The 19,255-nt window shown below is 34.9% G+C and overlaps 1 protein-coding gene and 1 pseudogene across 1 annotated transcript; both read left to right on the top strand.

The window, feature by feature from the left end:
- Positions 1 to 823: 823 nt before the first annotated feature.
- LOC113893683 (olfactory receptor 6C76-like) lies at positions 824 to 1,765 on the top strand. Its single transcript, XM_027543564.1, has one exon. It carries the CDS (start codon positions 824 to 826, stop codon positions 1,763 to 1,765), a length of 942 nt encoding a protein of 313 aa, XP_027399365.1.
- A 15,117-nt stretch (positions 1,766 to 16,882) lies between these two features.
- Positions 16,883 to 17,841, top strand: LOC113893476 (annotated as a pseudogene).
- Positions 17,842 to 19,255: the final 1,414 nt, after the last annotated feature.

Genomic DNA, 19,255 nt, shown 5'->3' on the forward strand with positions numbered 1-19,255 from the left:
ATTTCATTTTCCCTCATGCTGAACCCTTACTAATTTTGCATATTGCTTTATTATTCTCTTCCCATTTTCAAAACTATAATCTGAAGAAACATTAAATCTGATTAATTTTGTTCAAGTCAGGTTCTCTATGTAATCAGATAAGTTTAATATTGGAATAGGCCATGGTAAAAGAGAAGAGTGACAGAAAAAGAGAGGTGGTGGAAATAGGGACAAAATATATTACACTAATTTACAAAACAAATCAAAAAGAACTGTAGGAAATAGCTTTAGTTAGTTGAGTAGACTGGTAAAAGGCCAAACCGAAGAGATATGAACATTATTATACTGAATTATTTCCACTATGTATCTTAAGCCTAAAGCTGGGTTTCTGTTTTCAACCATCACACACTTTTATATACCATTTGTTTCTTGCTTCTCTGTTGCCCCCACTGTCAGCTTCTTGAGGCAATGCTATTTATGTAATCATTAGCAAGACTGAGTGTAAGTAATATGATGCGTTCATACCTACATATTAAGAAAAAATCAAATTTTTTCACCTACATATTCATCTCTTCATTTCATTATCATAAATATAACTAAACCAGAATATAAAAGTGACATAAGGTACTTTTTTATTTCATCAAATTTGTACAACATATTTGCTTTTACTCAAAAGAAAAGTAACAGCTTTCGCTAGTGTGCCTTATCCAAAGTAATCATATCCAAAAAGTACTCCTTTAGCAATTACTAATGTTTTGACATTGTCATCTTCATGTTTTCTGGTCCTTTTGCATATTTTTTTCTCAATATTTTCACCGGACCAGAAGCAGATCAGGAGGCAATAATGGAAAACCGTACATCAGTGACAGTGTTTATCTTAGTAGGATTGACAGAGGACCCCAAATTGAAGATTGTGCTATTTATCTTCCTGCTTCCTGCTTCCTGCTATTTGTTAAGCATCTCAGGCAACTTGACTATCATTACCCTCACTTTGCTTGATTCTCATCTCAAGACTCCTATGTATTTCTTCCTTCGAAATTTTTCCTTCTTAGAAATTTCCTATACAACAGTCTGTATTCCCAAATTGCTTGCTAGCATGGCAACTGGTGACAAAACCATTACCTATAACTGTTGTGCAGCTCAGTTATTTTTTGTTTTCCTTCTTGGTGCATCTGAATTTTATCTCCTGGCTGCCATGTCCTATGATCATTATGTTGCCATCTGTAAACCCTTGCATTATACAACCACCATGAGCAACAAAATCTGTATCCAGCTGGTCCTTAGCTCTTGGATGGCTGGTTTCCTCATCATTTTTCCAGGACTCATTTTAGGCTTAACCTTGGATTTCTGTAACTCCAATGTCATTGATCATTTCTACTGTGACACTGCTCCTCTCCTGCAAATCTCCTGCACAGATACACATTTGTTTGAAATGCTAAGTTTCATCCTAGCCCTGATGACTCTACTGATCACTTTGGTATTAGTGATTCTATCATACACATATATTGCCCTGACAATAATAAAAATTCCTTCTGCCAACCAGAGAAAAAAGGCTTTTTCCACTTGTTCTTCTCACATGATTGTCATCTCCCTCTCATATGACAGCTGCATCTTTATGTACGTGAAACCCTCAGCCAAACAGAGGATCTCCTTAGTGAAGGGAGTCGCGGTTCTCAATATCTCTGTTGCCCCAATTTTGAACCCCTTTATTTATACTCTACGGAACCAGCAGGTGAAGCAAGCATTTAAAAACTTGCTACAAAGACTTCTGTCTTTATTCAAGTAAAATCATAGTGAGTTATATGAGGGAAATTAATAATTAGGGAAATTAGTAAAGGAGGAACTTGGATTTGTTCCCAGCTTCCTTATTCTACTACTTATTATTTGTCCTTTCACTTCTTTCTGAAGTGTCATGGTGTTTACATTTAGCTGTTTTATGTCAATCATGTTTTCCATTTAAAAATATCAAAACTTTCTTTTTCTGTTCCATTATAAGCATTCTCAAATTTGATCCCTTCAACTCCTCTTCTTTCACTTAAGTGTAACACTATTTGAAAGGTTATTTCAATAAAATATATGTATTTCTCATGGAGACTATAAAGTATTTCTATATATGTTCAGAAAATTTTGTTCTCATATTTGAGTTTCTGTAAAAGCTTAATACGTTCAAAACAATGGTATGATATGGCTTCTTGAAACTGTTTATTTATGTCCTGGCTTTATGTCCTTTGCACATTTTCTATTGTTTTTAAAGAAATGTATGAAAAGAGGGATGTTGAGATTAAACTATTTCTTTTTGTCTTTAGACAAATAAAATGTTATTTTCTTGTCTTTATATTTTAAAAAAATCACTCACACTATGCTTGGCTAATAAAAAAATCTTATGGCATATTTCTGTTACATTTTATTCTATATAGTTAATAAATATTGAGTCATATATGTGTACTGTATCTAGGTAACTTTGATTAAGAATAAAATGCAGCCCAGTGAGATCACATTTAGTACTTTATCAGCTATTCTCTGTTCATTTTGGAACTATGTTCCTTAGATTCTAAGTAATAGCATAAGTATGTAACTAAAAATAATAATGTAATGATAACCAGCTTATTTTGAGATATTATAATGTCTAATTGAAAGTATAACTATTGAGTGCAAAGAGTAATGTTAATTATTAATTAATTTATATTATTGCATATATTCACATACACTGTTGGGAAAACAAAAACAAAGCAGAGCACAGGAGGTTTTTTTTTTTTTTTAAAGAATCATATAATTCATTTGTAAATAAGATTAATCATAACAGAAACAAAAAAATCAAATAAATTTATTTAATTGTACTAAGGAATAAGCAACAGTTAGAACTGTACATGGAACAACAGACTGGTTCCAAATTGGGAAAGGAGTACATCAAGGCTGTATATTGTCACCATGCTTATTTAACTTATATGAAGAGTGCATGTGAGAAATGCCAGGCTGGATGAAGCACAAACTAAAATCAAGATTGCCAGGAGATCTTTTGGACTCTGGGAAGGGGTGAGGGTGGGGTGATTTGGGAGAATGGCATTGAAACATGTATAATATCATGTGTGAGATGAATCGCCAGTCCAGAGTTGATGCATGATACTGGATGCTTGGGGCTGGTGTGCTGGGATGACCTAGAGGGATGGTATGGGGAGGGAGGAGGGAGGGGAGTTCAGGATGGGGAACACGTGTATACCTGTGGTGGATTCATGTTGACGTATGGCATGTAAAGTAATTAACATCCAATTTAAATAAATAAATTAAAAAAAGATTACTGGGAGAAAATCAATAACCTCAGATATTCAGATGACACCATACATATGGCAGAAAGCGAAGAACTAAAGCACCTCTTGATGAAAGTGAAAGAGCAGAGTGACAGAGTTGGCTTAAAACTCAACATTCAGAGAACTAAGATCATAGCATCTGGTCCCATTACTTAATGGAAAACAGATGGGGACGCAATGGCACCAGTGATAGACTTTATTTTTTGGTGGCTCCAAAATCATTGCAGATGCTAACTGTAGCCATGAAATTAAAAGATGCTTGCTCCTTGGAAGAAAAGTTATTACCAAACTAGATAGCATATTTAAAAGAAGAGACAAGATTTTGCCAAAGGTCTATCCAGTCAAAGCTATGGATTTTCCAGTAGTCATATATGGATATGAGAGTTGGACTATAAAGAAAGCTGTGTGCTGAAGATTTGATGCTTTTGAACTGTGGTGTTGGAGAAGACTCTTGAGAGTCCCTTGGACTGCAGGGAGATCTAACGAGTTCATCCTAAAGGAAATCAGTCCTGAATATTCATTGGAAGGACTGATGCTGAAGCTGAAACTCCAATATTTTGACCACGTGATGAGAAGAACTGACTCATTTGAAAAGACCCTGATGCTGGGGAAGAGTGAAGGCAGGAGGAGAAGGGGGCAGCAGAGGATGAGATGGTTGAATGGCATCACCGACTCAATGGACATGAGTTTGAGTTAGCTCCGGAAGTTGATGATGGACAGGAAAACCTGGTGTGCTAAAGTCCATGGGGTCTCAAAGAGTCGGACATGACTGAGCGACTGAACTGAACTGAGGAATAGAGTGTGATTATAAGCATGTAAAGTGTAATTTAAAAAGATTTCTGGTAAAATTCAAGTTGTATGTTTTAAAACTATTTAAAAGTCAGATGTCTATACATAAACTACCGTTTTATAGGAAATATAGGACTCAGAGGATCCCGTTAAATAACATCATAAGGATCCAGCTGTTCAATTTAGAAAATGACATATTGTGTATTAAAATAATCTAATTATTTCAGCATACCAAAAGCATAGAAAAAAGGAATGCTTGGGAATATTATTCTAGATTAAAATAATCTAAGATACATATCCATCAACTGAACATGTAGATCTCAGAGTCATAGTAACCTAACCAAGAAAACTGCAAAGTGGCATTTTTTAAGTGCCTGGTTAATTTTAAAATATGCAAAATGTGATAATGTCATTAGAATTATGTCTTTAAATTCCTTCTCTGTTAAACAATGGAGTACATAGTGTTGCCATAGAGTAGTCTGTTGTTTGTTTCAAAATTGTGCACTAAAAAATATTACAGTGATATCAACTAAACAAAAATACTATAATGTTTATAATAGTTGAAGCTGAAAGATGGGTTCATTGGCATTATTTATACTATGCTCTCAATAGTGTACATTTATAAATTTTCATTATACATATTTTATAATAAAATCAGCTTAGAAAAATATGGTGTATGACATGGTTAATGTTCCAATTTACATAATTTTTTTCAACTATCTCCCAATTTATTTGACACATTTGATTAACTTATATATGCCCTTTTCTTACATTTTCAAATACAAAAACAATAAAGAAAACACATTTTAGTGGATAAATGAAAAGGGGAAAACTAAAAATGCATTAATTATATGAAAATTCTTATTCCATTACATAATGTTTACTGTAACCAGTACCTTAAAGTCCATAAAATTCTAAACACAAAACACCCCAACTTCTTCAACTATTGCAGGTGATATTAAGGACAGTTACACAGGGATAGTTATCACAGGCACTTTTTATTTGTAAGACTTTCCTTCCAGATACCTATAGCAGCCTGCTGTAGTAAGGTAGGCAAAAAAATATGTATCATTTAATATCATTTAGATAATTAATAAGAACCACCATTTCTGTTCCAGGCATCATCCTAGGGGTCTACATATACTATTTGAATGTTCAAAATCAAAAGAAAACAAAACAAACTATCCTCTATCATTAATTATTTTATCTTGTGAGAAAGGTGAACTTCAATGAGCTACAGTAAAATTTCCAGAATCCCATTTGTTATTAAGACAGACAGAGGAGGCGGTTGTAAGATGGCAGAGGAATAGGATGGGGAGACCACTTTCTCCCCCACAAATTAATCAAAAGAACATTTAAACACTGAGTAAATTCCACCAAACAATTTCTGAATGCCGGCAGAGGGCATCAGCCACCCAGAAAAGCGGCCCATTGTCTTCGAAAGGAGATGTTTTATCAACGGTGCTGTATAGAAGGAAAAGTCTTGAGACAATTGTAAAAATAAGACTGAAAACCAGAAGCAGGAAGATTAAGTCCAAACCCTGAGAACACCAGAGAACTCCTGACTCCAGGGAACATTATTTGACAGGAGCTCATCAAACGCCTCCATACCTACACTGAAACAAAGCACCACACAAGGGCCAAGAAGTTCCGGAGCAAGACATACCATGCAAATTCTCCAGTAACACAGGAACACAGCCCTGAGCTCCAATATACAGGCTGCCCAAAGTTACTTCAAAACCACTGACATCTCATAACTCATTACTGGACACTTCATTGCACTCCATAGAGAAGAAATCTAGCTCCAACCACCAGAACACTGACACAAGCTTCCCTATCCAAGAAACCTTGACAAGCCGCCTATACAACCCCACCCACAGCAAGGAAACTACACAATAAAGAGAACTCCACAAACTGCCAGAATACAGAAAGGACAACCCAAATTCAGCAATATAAACAAAATGAAGAGACAGAGGAATACCCAGCAGGTTAAGGAACAGGATAAATGCCCACTAAACGAAACAAAAGAGGAAAAGATAGGTAATCTACCTGATAAAGAATTCTGAATAATGATAGTGAAAATGATCCCAAATCTTGAAATCAAAATGGAATCACAGATAAATAGTCTGGAGACAAGGATTGAAAAGATGTAAGAAAGGTTTAACAAGGACCTAGAAGAAATAAACAAGAAAGGTTTAACAAGGACCTAGAAGAAATAAAAAAGGGTCAATATATAATGAATAATGCAATAAATGAAATTAAAAACATTCTGGAGGCAACAAATAGTAGAATAACAGAGGCAGAAGATAGGATTAGTGAATTAGAAGATAGAATGGTAGAAATAAATGAATCAGAGAGGAAAAAAGAAAAACGAATTAAAAGAAATGAGGGCAATCTCAGAGACCTCCAGGACAATATTAAACACTACAACATTTGAATCATAGGAGTCCCAGAAGAAAAACACACACACAAAAAAAGACCACGAGAAAATATTTTTGGAGATAATAGTTGAAAACTTCCCTAAAATGGGGAAGGAAATAATCACCCAAGTCCAAGAAACCTAGAGAGTCCCAAACAGGATAACCCCAAGTCAAAACACATATTGATCAAATTAACAAAGATAAAACACAAAGAACAAATATTAAAAGCAGCAAGGGAAAAACAACATATAAAACATAAGGGGATCCCCAAAAGGATAACAGCTGATCTTTCAATAGAAACTCTTCAGGCCAGGAGGGAATGGCAAGACATACTTAAAGTGATGAAAGAAAATAACCTACAGCCCAGTTTACTGTACCCAGCAAGGATCTCATTCAAATATGAAGGAGAAATCAAAAGCTTTACAGACAAGCAAAAGCTGAGAGAATTCAGCACCACCAAGCCAGCTCTCCAACAAATGCTAAGGGAGATTCTCTAGACAGGAAACACAAAAAGGATGTATAAACTCGAACCCAAAACAATAAAGCAAATGGCAATGGGATCATACTTATCAATAATTACCTTAAAAGTAAATGGGTTGAATGCCCCAACCAAAAGACAAAGACTGGCTGAATGGATACAAAAACAAGACCCCTATATATGTTGTCCACAAGAGACCCACCTCAAAACAGGGGACACGTACAGACTGAAAGTTAAGGGCTGGAAAAAGATTTTCCATGCCAATAGAGACCAAAAGAAAGCAGGAGTAGCAATACTCATACCAGATAAAATAGACTTTAAAACAAAGACTGTGAAAAGAGAAAAAGAAGGATACTACATAATGATCAAAGGATCAATCCAAGAAGAAGATATAACAATTATAAATATATATGCAGCCAACATAGGAGCACTGCAATATGTAAGACATATGCTAACAAGTATGAAAGGGGAAATTAACAATAACAAAATAATAGTGGGAGACTTTAATACCCTACTCACACCTATGGATAGATCAACTAAACAGAAAATTAACAAGGAAACACAAACTTTAAACAATACAATAGACCAGTTAGACCTAATTGATATCTATAGGACATTTCAACCCCCAAAAATGAATTTCACCTTTTTCTCAAGTGCACACGGAACCTTCTCCAGGGTAGATCACATTCCGGGCCATAAATCTAGCCTTGGTAAATTCAGAAAAATTGAAATTCTTCCAAGCATGTTTTCTGACCACAATGCAGTAAGATTAGATCTCAATTACAGGAGAAAAACTATTAAAAATTCCAACATATGGAGGCTGAACAACACGCTGCTGAATAACCAACAAATCACAGAAGATATCAAAAAAGAAATCAAAATATGCATAGAAATGAATGAAAATGAAAACACAACAACCCAAAACCTATGGGACACTGTAAAAGCAGTGCTAAGGGGAAAGTTCATAGCAATACAGGCATACCTCAAGAAACAAGAAAAAAGTCAAATAAATAATCTAACTCTACACCTAAAGCAACTAGAAAAGGAAGAAATGAAGAACTCCAGGGTTAGTAGAAGGGAAGAAATCTTAAAAATTAGGGCAGAAATAAATGCAAAAGAAACAAAAGAGACCATAGAAAAATCAACAAAGCCAAAAGCTGGTTCTTTGAAAAGATAAATAAAATTGACAAACTATTAGCCAGACTCATCAAGAAACAAAGGGAGAAAAATCAAATCAATAAAATTAGAAATGAAAATGGAGAGATCACAACAGACAACACAGAAATACTAAGGATCATGAGACTACTATCAGCAACTATATGCCAATAAAATGGACAACGTGGAAGAAACGGATAAATTCTTAGAAAGGTACAACTTTACAAAACTGGACCAGGAAGAAATAGAAAATCTTAATAGACTCTTCACAAGCACATAAATTGAAACTATAATCAGAAATCTTCCAGCAAACAAAAGCCCAGTTCCAGATGGCTTCACAGCTGAATTCTACCAAAAATTTAGAGAAGAGCTAACACCTATCCTACTCAAATTCTTCCAGAAAATTGCAGAGGAAGGTAAACTTCCAAACTCATTCCATGAGGCCACCATCACCCTAATACCAAAACCTGACAAAGATCCCACAAAAAAAGAAAACTACAGGCCAATATCACGGATGAACATAAATAAAAAATCCTTAACAAAATTCTAGCAAATAGAATCCAACAACACATTAAAGAGATCATACACCATGACCAAGTGGGCTTTATCCCAGGGATGCAAGGATTCTTCAATATCCACAAATCAATCAATGTAATACATCACTTTAAAAAATTGAAAAATAAAAGCCATATGATTATCTCAATAGATGCAGAGAAAGCTTTTGACACAATTCAACATCTATTTATGATAAAAACTCTTCAGAAAGCAGGAATAGAAGGAACATACCTCAACATAATAAAAGCTATATATGACAAACACACAGCAAACATTATCCTCAATGGTGAAAAATTGAAAGCATTTCTCTAAAGTCAGGAACAAGACAAGGGTGCCCACTTCTACCATTACTATACAACATAGTTCTGGAAGTTTTGGGCACAGCAATCAGAGCAGAAAAAGAAATAAAAGGAATCCAAACTGGAAAAGAAAAGACTCTTACTGTTTGCAGATGACATGATCCTCTACATAGAAAACCCTAAACAATCCACCAGAAAATTACTAGAGCTAATCAATGAATATAGTAAAGTTGCAGGATATAAAATCAACACACAGAAATCCCTTGAATTCCTATACACTAAAAATGAGAAAATAGAAAGAGAAATTAAGGAAACAATTCCATTCACCATTGCAACGAAAAGAATAAAATACTTAGGAATGTATCTACCTAAATAAACTAAAGACCTATATATAGAAAACTATAAAAGACTGGTGAAAGAAATCAAAGAGGACACTAATAGATGGAGAAATATACCATGTTCATGGATCAGAAGAATCCACATAGTGAAAATGAGTATACTACCCAAAGCAATTTATAGATTCAATGCAATCCCTATCAAGCTACCAATGGTATTCTTCACAGAGCTAGAACAAATAATTTCACAATTTGTATGGAAATACAAAAAACCTCGAATAGACAAAGCTATCTTGAGAAAGAAGAATGGAACTGGAAAAATCAACCTGCCTGATTTCAGGCTCTTCTACAAAGCCACAGTCATCAAGACAGTATGGTACTGGCAAAAAAACAGAAATATAGATCGATGGAACAAAATAGAAAGCCCAGAGATAAATCCATGCACCTATGGACACCTTATCTTTGACAAAGGAGGCAAGAATATACAATGGATTAAAGACAATCTCTTTAACAAGTGGTACTGGGAAAACTGGTCAACCACTTGGAAAAAATTAAACTAGAACACTTTCTATCACCATACACAAAAATAAACTCAAAATGAATTAAAGATCTAAACATAAGACCAGAAACTATAAAACTCTTAGAGGAGAACACAGGAAAAACACTCTCCGACATACATCACAGCAGGATCCTCTATGACCCACCTCCCAGAATATTGGAAATAAAAGCAAAAAGAAACAAATGGGACATAATTAAACTTAAAAGCCTCTGCACCAGAAAGGAAACTATAAGCAAGGTGAAAAGACAGCCTTCAGAATGGGAGAAAATAATAGCAAATGAAGCAACTGACAAACAACTAATCTCAAAAATATACAAGCAACCCCTGCAGCTCAATTCCAGAAAAATAAACGACCCAATCAAAAAATGGGCCAAAGATTTAAACAGACATTTCTCCAAAAAAGACATACAGATGGCTAACAAACACATGAACAGATGCTGAACATCACTCATTATCAGAGAAATGCAAATCAAAACCACAATGAGGTACCATTTCAGGCCAGTCAGAATGGCTGCGATCCAAAAGCCTACAAGCAATAAATGCTGGAGAGAGTGTGGAGAAAAGGGAACCCTCTTACACTTTTGGTGGGAATGCAAACTAGTACAGAAACTATGGAAAACAGTGTGGAGATTCCTTAAAAAACTGGAAATAGAACTGCCTTATGATCCAGCAATCCCACTGCTGGGCATACACACTGAGGAAACCAGAATTGAAAGAGACACATGTATCCCAATTGTCATCTCAGGACTGTTTATAATAGCCAGGACATGGAAGCAACCTAGATGTCCATCAGCAGATGAATGGATAAGAAAGCCATGGTACATATACACGATGGAATATTACTCAGCCATTAAAAAGAGTACATTTGAGTCAGTTCTAATGAGGTGGATTTAACAGGAGCCTATTATACAGAGTGAAGTAAGCCAGAAAGAAAAACACCAATACCGTATACTAACTCATATATATGGAATTTAGAATGATGGCAATGATAAACCTGTATGCGAGACAGCAAAAGAGACACAGATATATAGAACAGTCTTTTGGGCTCTGTGGGAGAGGGAGAGGGTGGGATGGTTTGGGAGAATGGCATTGAAACATGTATAATATCATATATGAAAAAAATTTCCAGTCCAGGTTCAATGCATGATACTGGATGCTTGGGGCTGGTGCACTGAGATGACCCAGAGGGATTATATGGACAGGGAGGAGGGAGGCGGGTTCAGGATGGGGAATACGTGTATACCTGTGGCAGATTCATGTTGATGTATGGCAAAACCAATACAATATTGTAAAGTAATTAACATCCAGTTAAAATAAATAAATTTATATTAAAAAATAAAATAAAAAAATAAGATAAAAAAAAAGAGACAGAACTCAAATTCATTTATGTTTGATTCCATAGGCTTGTTCTATTCAGTTTCAACATTTCTCAGTAAGTTTGTGACCAAGAGTGGTTTACAGACATGCCAAGATAGTGATAAGTACTTTTTAGTGATTGTGTTTGAAGTTGCAAAAAGGAGTCTTTCAGGCTTTCAGACACTTAGAAACAAAAAGGCACTTTTAGTAACCTGATGCAGTACCAGGTTATATCAGACTGGTATTATAATTTGCAAGTAGTAGCTTGTCATTAATACGTGTGCCAATCCATTTAAAAAGCTGGAAAGGTCTGTAACATCGCAGGGCAAATATATATTAATACTTGGAGGATGCTCCTTATACATTTACCATATGGCATATTATCAACATGAATTGTCTTGAATGATATAGACAATTTGTCAGATAAATTGTCTGACAGGCTAATCTCACAATCTCTCTCTCTGTTTCTCTCTCTCACACACACATACATCTTTAGCTCTACTCCAATCATTTTATTTATTTCTTTTTTCAGGTATAAAATCATCCATAAATCATAGTTTGGCATGAGGCCAAAATCAGTTCAGTAAAACTCAATTTAATAAAGTTTTCTAAATGTTTGAGAAAATATTCTTTTCTGTTACAGTTAGAGCTATGAAAAAATAAACCTGGGTCTTTGGAAGCCACTAAATATAGTATGTTTACATGACTATGAAAATAGTATAAAGAAAATCAGAAAATAATTGGGGAAGATAAATACCAATCACTTGTCTTGATTTCCTGTAGCCACCCTTAGCAAAAGCTAGATTCCCTTGAAATTTCAGGCTGGATTTTCTACACTCATGGTCAAAAGAAGTGTATGTAGTTGTTCTGCCTAATAAATGTTATCTCTGTATCACTATGTACTTCTCAGCCCATGGCAGCTTTTCAAACTTCTCTTGTCCTAGGAAAAATAATGAAATACAAACTCATTCAGGATTTTAATTAATAGCAGTGTGCCAATGCTTGTGTCTTTGATATATGTTTTAATTTTGACAGTAGTATCATGAATTTGTGAAAAAGCAACTGATGACTAACAAGCCTGAAATTTTTCAGTGTTTTTCCTTGAACACATTTGATCAGTCTTAATCCTTAAGTAATGGGAACCTGGGGGCTTCCCTAGTAGCTCAGACGGTAAAGCATCCGCCTGCAATGCATGAGACCCGAGTTTGATCCCTGGGTCCCCTGGAGAAGGAAATGGCAACCCACTCCAGAATCCTTGGCTGGAAAATCCTATGGACAGAAGAGCCTGGTGGGCTGTATGGACCGTGGGGTCACAAAGAGTCGGACATGACAGAGGGACTAACACAACAGAAACCTGAGCCTGCGTGCATAAAACAACAGCTAACAGATTAAACCTCTGAGAAGAAATTCTTTCTGTCTACTAGTCATTGAAGGCAAAATTTTGACAGTTACAGTTTATGAAGATTCAAGAGCGTGGGTAAAAATGTAGGCTTTTAGTTCAGAGTGCTGAAATTTTATACCCTAGGAATAAATATAATGAATTCATTATTTCTCAAAAATGATGAAAAACAGATTTGAATAATCTTACTATTTGTTGTGATCAAGGTCATCAGACTTTACCTGTGTGCTGTGATATAATAAATTCTATTTGTAGGCATAACTTGTCATCCAGAGCCTTTAACATTTGCAGATAGTTTTGAGTATAGATTAAAAAATTTGCAGGTATACCAGAGGGAGATAAAATGACCAAAAATAATGGAAATGACACCAATAGAGAGACCCAAGATGATCTAACCATATTTAAAACAGTCTGTAAATAGTTAATATTTCTTTAAATAACTAAGAAATTTGTAACTTAATTGATGTTTGGACAGTAATCAACAAATATCAGAGCTCTTTGAACAAAAAATTATTTTAATCTGGCTTGGTATGTGAAACTCTTCCTTAAAATCAATGTGTTTTTATGCTGGTATGACCTACAAATGTATCAGGATCCTGGATGTGTTCTATCTTGTGTATTCACCATTCCTTGTGCACTTTCTCATGATAATGACTGCAAATGACTCACCATCATATCAGTATTTCAGTAGTGAGAGGCAGTAAAGAGGAAGAGGAGGAATAACTACTTATACCAGAAGATAATCCATGGAACTGAATAAGATATCTTCTTTTAATATATCCTTTGGACAGAATTTAGTTATATGGCCACAATAAGTTGCAAGAAGGCTAACTATATACATGGAAAAATATTCATTCCACATAAGAAAGGTAGAGACTGCTTAGTTATTAAAGATCAGTCTCAAATCCAATAAAAAACATCACAAAAATATTTGGAGAAAAGAAACTGAGGTCATATATGACATGAAGTGGAAGCTATGTCTGGAAAATTAACACTGGTACTTTATTTTCCACAAACTGTGGACAGTTCCTACAGAGATGGGAATACCAGACCACCTGACCTGCCTCTAGAGAAACCTATATGCAGGTCAGGAAGCAACAGTTAGAACTGGACATGGAACAACAGGCTGGTTCCAAATAGGGAAAGGAGTACGTCAAGGCTGTATATTGTCACCCTGCTTATTTAACTTATATTCAGAGTACATCATGAGAAATGCTGGGCTGGAAGAAGCACAAGCTGGAATCAAGATTGCTGGGAGAAATATCAATAACCTCAGATATGCATATAACACCACCCTTATGGCAGAAAGCAAAAAACTAAAGAGCCTCTTGATGAAAGTGAAAGAGGAGAGTGAAAAAGTTGGCTTAAAGCTCAACATTCAGAAAACGAAGATCATGGCAACTGGTCCCAACACTTCATGGGAAATAGATGGGGAAACAGTGGAAACAGTGTCAGAGTTTATTTTTTGGGGCTCCAAAATCACTGCAGATGGTGATGGCAGCCATGAAATTAAAAGACATTTATTCCTTGGAAGGAAAGTTATGACTAACCTAGACAGCATATTGAAAAGCAGAGACATTACTTTGCCAACAAAGGTCCATCTAGTCAAGGCTATGGTTTTTCCAGTGGTCATGTATGGATGGAAGAGTTGGACTGTGAAGAAAGCTGAGCGCTGAAGAATTGATGATTTTGAACTGTGGTGTTGGAGAAGACTCTTGAGAGTCCCTTGGACTGCAAGGAGATCCAACAAGTCCATTCTAAGGACATCAGTCCTGGGTGTTCTTTGGAAGGACTGATGCTGAGGCTAAAACTCCAATACTTTGGCCACCTCATGTGAAGATTTGACTCATTGGAAAAGACTCTGATCCTGGGAGGGACTGGGTGCAGGAGGAGAAGGGGATGACAGAGGATGAGATGGCTGGATGGCATCACCAACTCGATGGACACGGGTTTGGGTGAACTCCGGGAGTTGGTGATAGACAGGGATGCCTGGTGTGCTTCAATTCATGGGGTCGCAAAGAGTTGGACATGAGTGAACAACTGAACTTAACTGAACTTAACTGAAAGATTGTCCAGGAATATGAATAGTCACTTCTTTTTGAATTTGTCTACAATGTTAAGATGATTATGACAGCAGATTTCATTTTTTTTTTTTCTTAGAATTCTACTGAAACTTCTCCAGATGTTTTGGAATAACTTTTATTTGTCCTTTTGTGCATATATGTATATATGTGTATATACATGTATATACGGCTTCCTTATATGAAGGGAAAGAGTCGAATATGACTGAGCGACTGAACCGAACTGACTGATGGCTTCCCTGGTGGCTCAGAGGATTAAGCGTCTGCCTGCAATGCAGGAGACCTGGGTTTGATCCCTGGGTTGGGAAGATTGCCTGGAGAAGGAAATGGCAACCCACTCCAGTATTCTTGCCTGGAGAATCCCATGGACAGAGGAGCCTGGCAGGTTATAGTTCACGGGATTGCAAAGAGTCAGACACGAATGAGCGACTTCACACACACATATATGTGTATAATATATATAAATGTATGTATACTTCTTTAATAATAATAATGTGTATTTTAGAAGTTGGAAATAACAATCTCGATATTTTCAATGCAGTAAGCATTGTTTTATCTAGTACTTCTCACAAAACCTTAATCACTTTATATGCTTCCTGTTGAAGATACCAAGGAAGTAATAGTTCCTTAGAGATGTCATTAATCTTTTTTATTAAAAAAAATGAAGTATATCTGCTATAAAATTATTTGTACAAAATGTACTCTTAAGAGGAGAGTTTTGAAAAATATAACTCTTTCAACTTGATCCCGACCTTCAAATTTTTATCTGTGCAAACCTGAACAATAGGACTGTCCCACTTCATGTATGTTCATTGATGAGAATAGATATCTATAGTTAATATTTCTGGAATTACATGTTACTCATATATTTGAATACCCTTATAATAAGGAAACATATGCCTCCTAAACTTTGTCAGTAAGTCTAAGATTCAGTATGCGTTTGAAATGTACCAACTGGTGACTCATCTCTCAGGCTATGCTGAACTCAAATTTGTTCTTATTTTTATCTCTATGACAAAAGAATAAAGTGGTAAGTGTAAATAATAAGAGCAGATGGAGAAAAATTTCAAATGGTCAAAATTTTCTCCTTATAATTTTTATTTCCTAATTTTTACTAAGCTAATAATTTTCACTTACTAATTTATGTATTTTAATTTGAAAATAACTTGCATATTTTCAGTCTTTTTTCAAATTTTTCCTTAGTTTAACTCTATCTCTAAAAACCCTTCTTAATGTTCTACTTTTGCATAATGCTTTGCTTTTCCTTACTCTTTTTTCTACTTCTTAAGCCTTCTACAGTTTCCTGAACACATATTTGCATATTTCTATCTGATCCTATATCCTGCATTCTTATTTTTACTTTTTCTTACATGGACTCTCAGATTTGTAACACAGAAGAAAACATTAGTTTCTTATAACATATACTGAAAATTTCATACTATTTCTGCTAATTTTGTTTCAGGATTCCAAAAGGAGAATTTTGAGAATGGTAACAGAAATAGAGAAAGTACATGACAATAAGTGCAGCAAATAAGTACATTCCCAATTTACCATACTGACTTATCAGAACTGGATCCCATTAGCCATGCAAGTAAAGCAAATGAGTATCAGGCATTTGACTTGATTAATTAGTAAAATGGTATAGATATGTTAGTCCTGTTCATTGATGGTGGCTAGGACTGTGTGTGTGAATGTGTGCATGTGTGTATGTATGTTAAATGCATAAGGGCTGATATACATGTAATGACAGGTATCATTTTGCTTTAATAATGCAAAGCGTTCAATTAAACAGGTACTGGCATTCATCCCAACCCTTGCAATAAAATCAACAGAGGAAAAAGCATTTTTGTATGCTTAAAATGTTTATTTAAGTTCCCTTCAACTTATTCACGTATTATCAATCAACATTTATTTCCATCATCTAGGATTTTCCATCATCATCACAATTTTACAATTGTGAATTAAGACTGAATCATCTGTTATATATGCTGGAAATGCAAACTACCATTCCTCCTGGCATAACCATTTTTAAAACACAAGTGTGAATTGTGTTACTCTATCTGAAACATAATTTTGCTAAATTTTCTTTGAACATTAGTTACCAATATTATTTTTTTCACTAAAACCATTTTCTTTTTTTCCTACATAGAACTGGAAAAGTAGAGGATATTAATGGAAAATTATACAAGAGTGACTGTTTATTTTAGCAGGTTTGACTGATGACCCATGATTGAAAGTCATATTATTTATCTTTCTACTTATCACCTACTTGCTGAGCATCACTGGCAACATGATCATCATCATATTCATCCTAGTGGATCCTCACCTCAAGATACCCATGTATTTTTTGCTTCGGAATTTTTCCTTCTTAGAAATTTCCTATACTACTGCATGCATCCCTAATTTTCGAGTTATGATGGCAACTGGGGACAAAAACATTTCCTATAGTAGATGTGTTTCTCAAGTATTCTTTGTCTTCCTTCCTGGAGCTTCTGAGTTTTACTTGCTAGCAGCTATGTTCTATGACCACTATGTAGCCATCTGTAAGCCCCTGCATTACACAACCATCATAAACAGTAAAATCTGCATTCAGCTTGTCTTCTGTTGTTGGACTGCTGGCTGCTTTATCACCTTTGTGCCTTTCCTCTTAGATCTAAAACTATTTTTGTGTCTCCAATGTTGTTGAGTATTTCTACTGTGACACAACTGCCCTCATGCAGATCTCCTGCTCAGACACACATATAATTGAGACAGTGGGATTCATTTCTGATGCAATGACTCTTGTGGTCACATTAGTAATGGTGATAATATCATATACCTATATTGCAAGAGCAAGTCTAAAAATTCCTTCATTGAACCAGAGGGAAAAAGCTTTTACAACATGTTCTGCTCACATGATTGTGATATCTCTTTCCTATGGCAGCTACATTTTCATATATGTAAAACCTTCAGTCCAAGAAAGACTATCTTTTTCCAAGGGAATTGCAGTGCTCAATACCTTTGTTGCCCCACTTTTGAATCCTTTCATCTACAGCTTACAGAACCAAGTGAAAATGGCCTTCATGAATACGATACAAAGGGTTGTTTCTTTCTTATACAAACGAATATTATATTTCACTTTATATAAATGAAATAAAGAGTGGGGTCTATAGTAATAACATTGTATCCAATTATAGCTTCTGATACATGTTTTCTCTTTTATTTCCATTCATCTTTGTACCTTTCAAGCTTTATTTTTTCAAAAATCTTTGTTACAACACAGCTTTTTCCTATGTTCTTCAATAGATATTTTTTTTTAAAAATCACTTTCTTTTCTTTTATAAGCTGGAAGAAGTATACCTAAGTTTTCAAACCATCTACTTGTCTATGAATTCTATTTAGTCAAGAATACAATACTTTTTATTTAAATTATATTTAATGTAGCATGCAATGTAAATGTTATTGCTATCCTTTATTTGTACTTAGTTATAACCTACTTAAGCTAATATTTCTTTATGTTCCTTTGTAATACTACCAATATATTTGTACATAGTCCTTTTGATTTAATGAAAGAAAATTGTTGCAGAGATTAACCCTTAGTGTTGATGGTCAAACTAGAGGTGTTTATTTTTTTTTAATGATTGTTATTTTAAAATAATTTTCATAGAAACTAGTTGCTTAGTTTGTATTTGAGAATTGGTAGCAGGCAATGGCACCCCACTTCAGTACTCTTGCCTGGAAAATCCCATGGATGGAGGAGCCTGGTGCGCTGCAGTCCATGGGGTCGCTAGGAGTCGGACACGACTGAGTGACTTCACTTTCACTTTTCACTTTCATGCATTGGAGAAGGAAATGGCAACCTACTCCAGTGTTCTTGCCTGGAGAATCCCAGGGACAGGGGAGCCTGTGGGCCGCCGTCTATGGGGTCACGCAGAGTCGGACGCGACTGACGCAACTTAGCAGTAGCAGCAGCATTTACAAGTACTTAAATTGCAGATGAAAATGTATTATTTTACTAGCCTATTTTAAAAGTTAATAATAAAACATAATGAATATAACATATTAATATTATAATAATATATAAAATAAATATAAATAATAATATTAAATAATAAAATATTAATAAAACATAATAAAACATATTTGGTGTTTCCATATATAAAAACACACCTTTCAGTAACTTGGGATACTTCTGAAACTTATTGAGAGGTGCATGTAAATAACTGTTAAATAAAGAAAACAATGCTAGTCAATATATTATTTTCAGATTATTGTAAGTGTCAATGTATAGTTACATAGCTATGTCTCCTCCCAGGGAAACCAAGATGACAGAATAAACTAATGTTTTTTTAAGGATTTTTGAATTCTTAGTCATAAAGTGAGTGGAATTTGGGGAACTCAAATCAATTTGTGTGTCATGACCAAAGTTTGAGAATATTAAATAGAGTAAAAAAGGTTTTCCCAGGTACACATCATTTTCATGATTTTTTTCTAGAAATGTTTGTGCATTTGACTATAATATCTTTTTCATTTCCTTTTAGTATTTTGATTTTGAATTTGAATAAA

The sequence above is a fragment of the Bos indicus x Bos taurus genome, chromosome 5, assembly GCF_003369695.1.
Source record: "Bos indicus x Bos taurus breed Angus x Brahman F1 hybrid chromosome 5, Bos_hybrid_MaternalHap_v2.0, whole genome shotgun sequence".
NCBI lineage: Eukaryota > Metazoa > Chordata > Mammalia > Artiodactyla > Bovidae > Bos > Bos indicus x Bos taurus.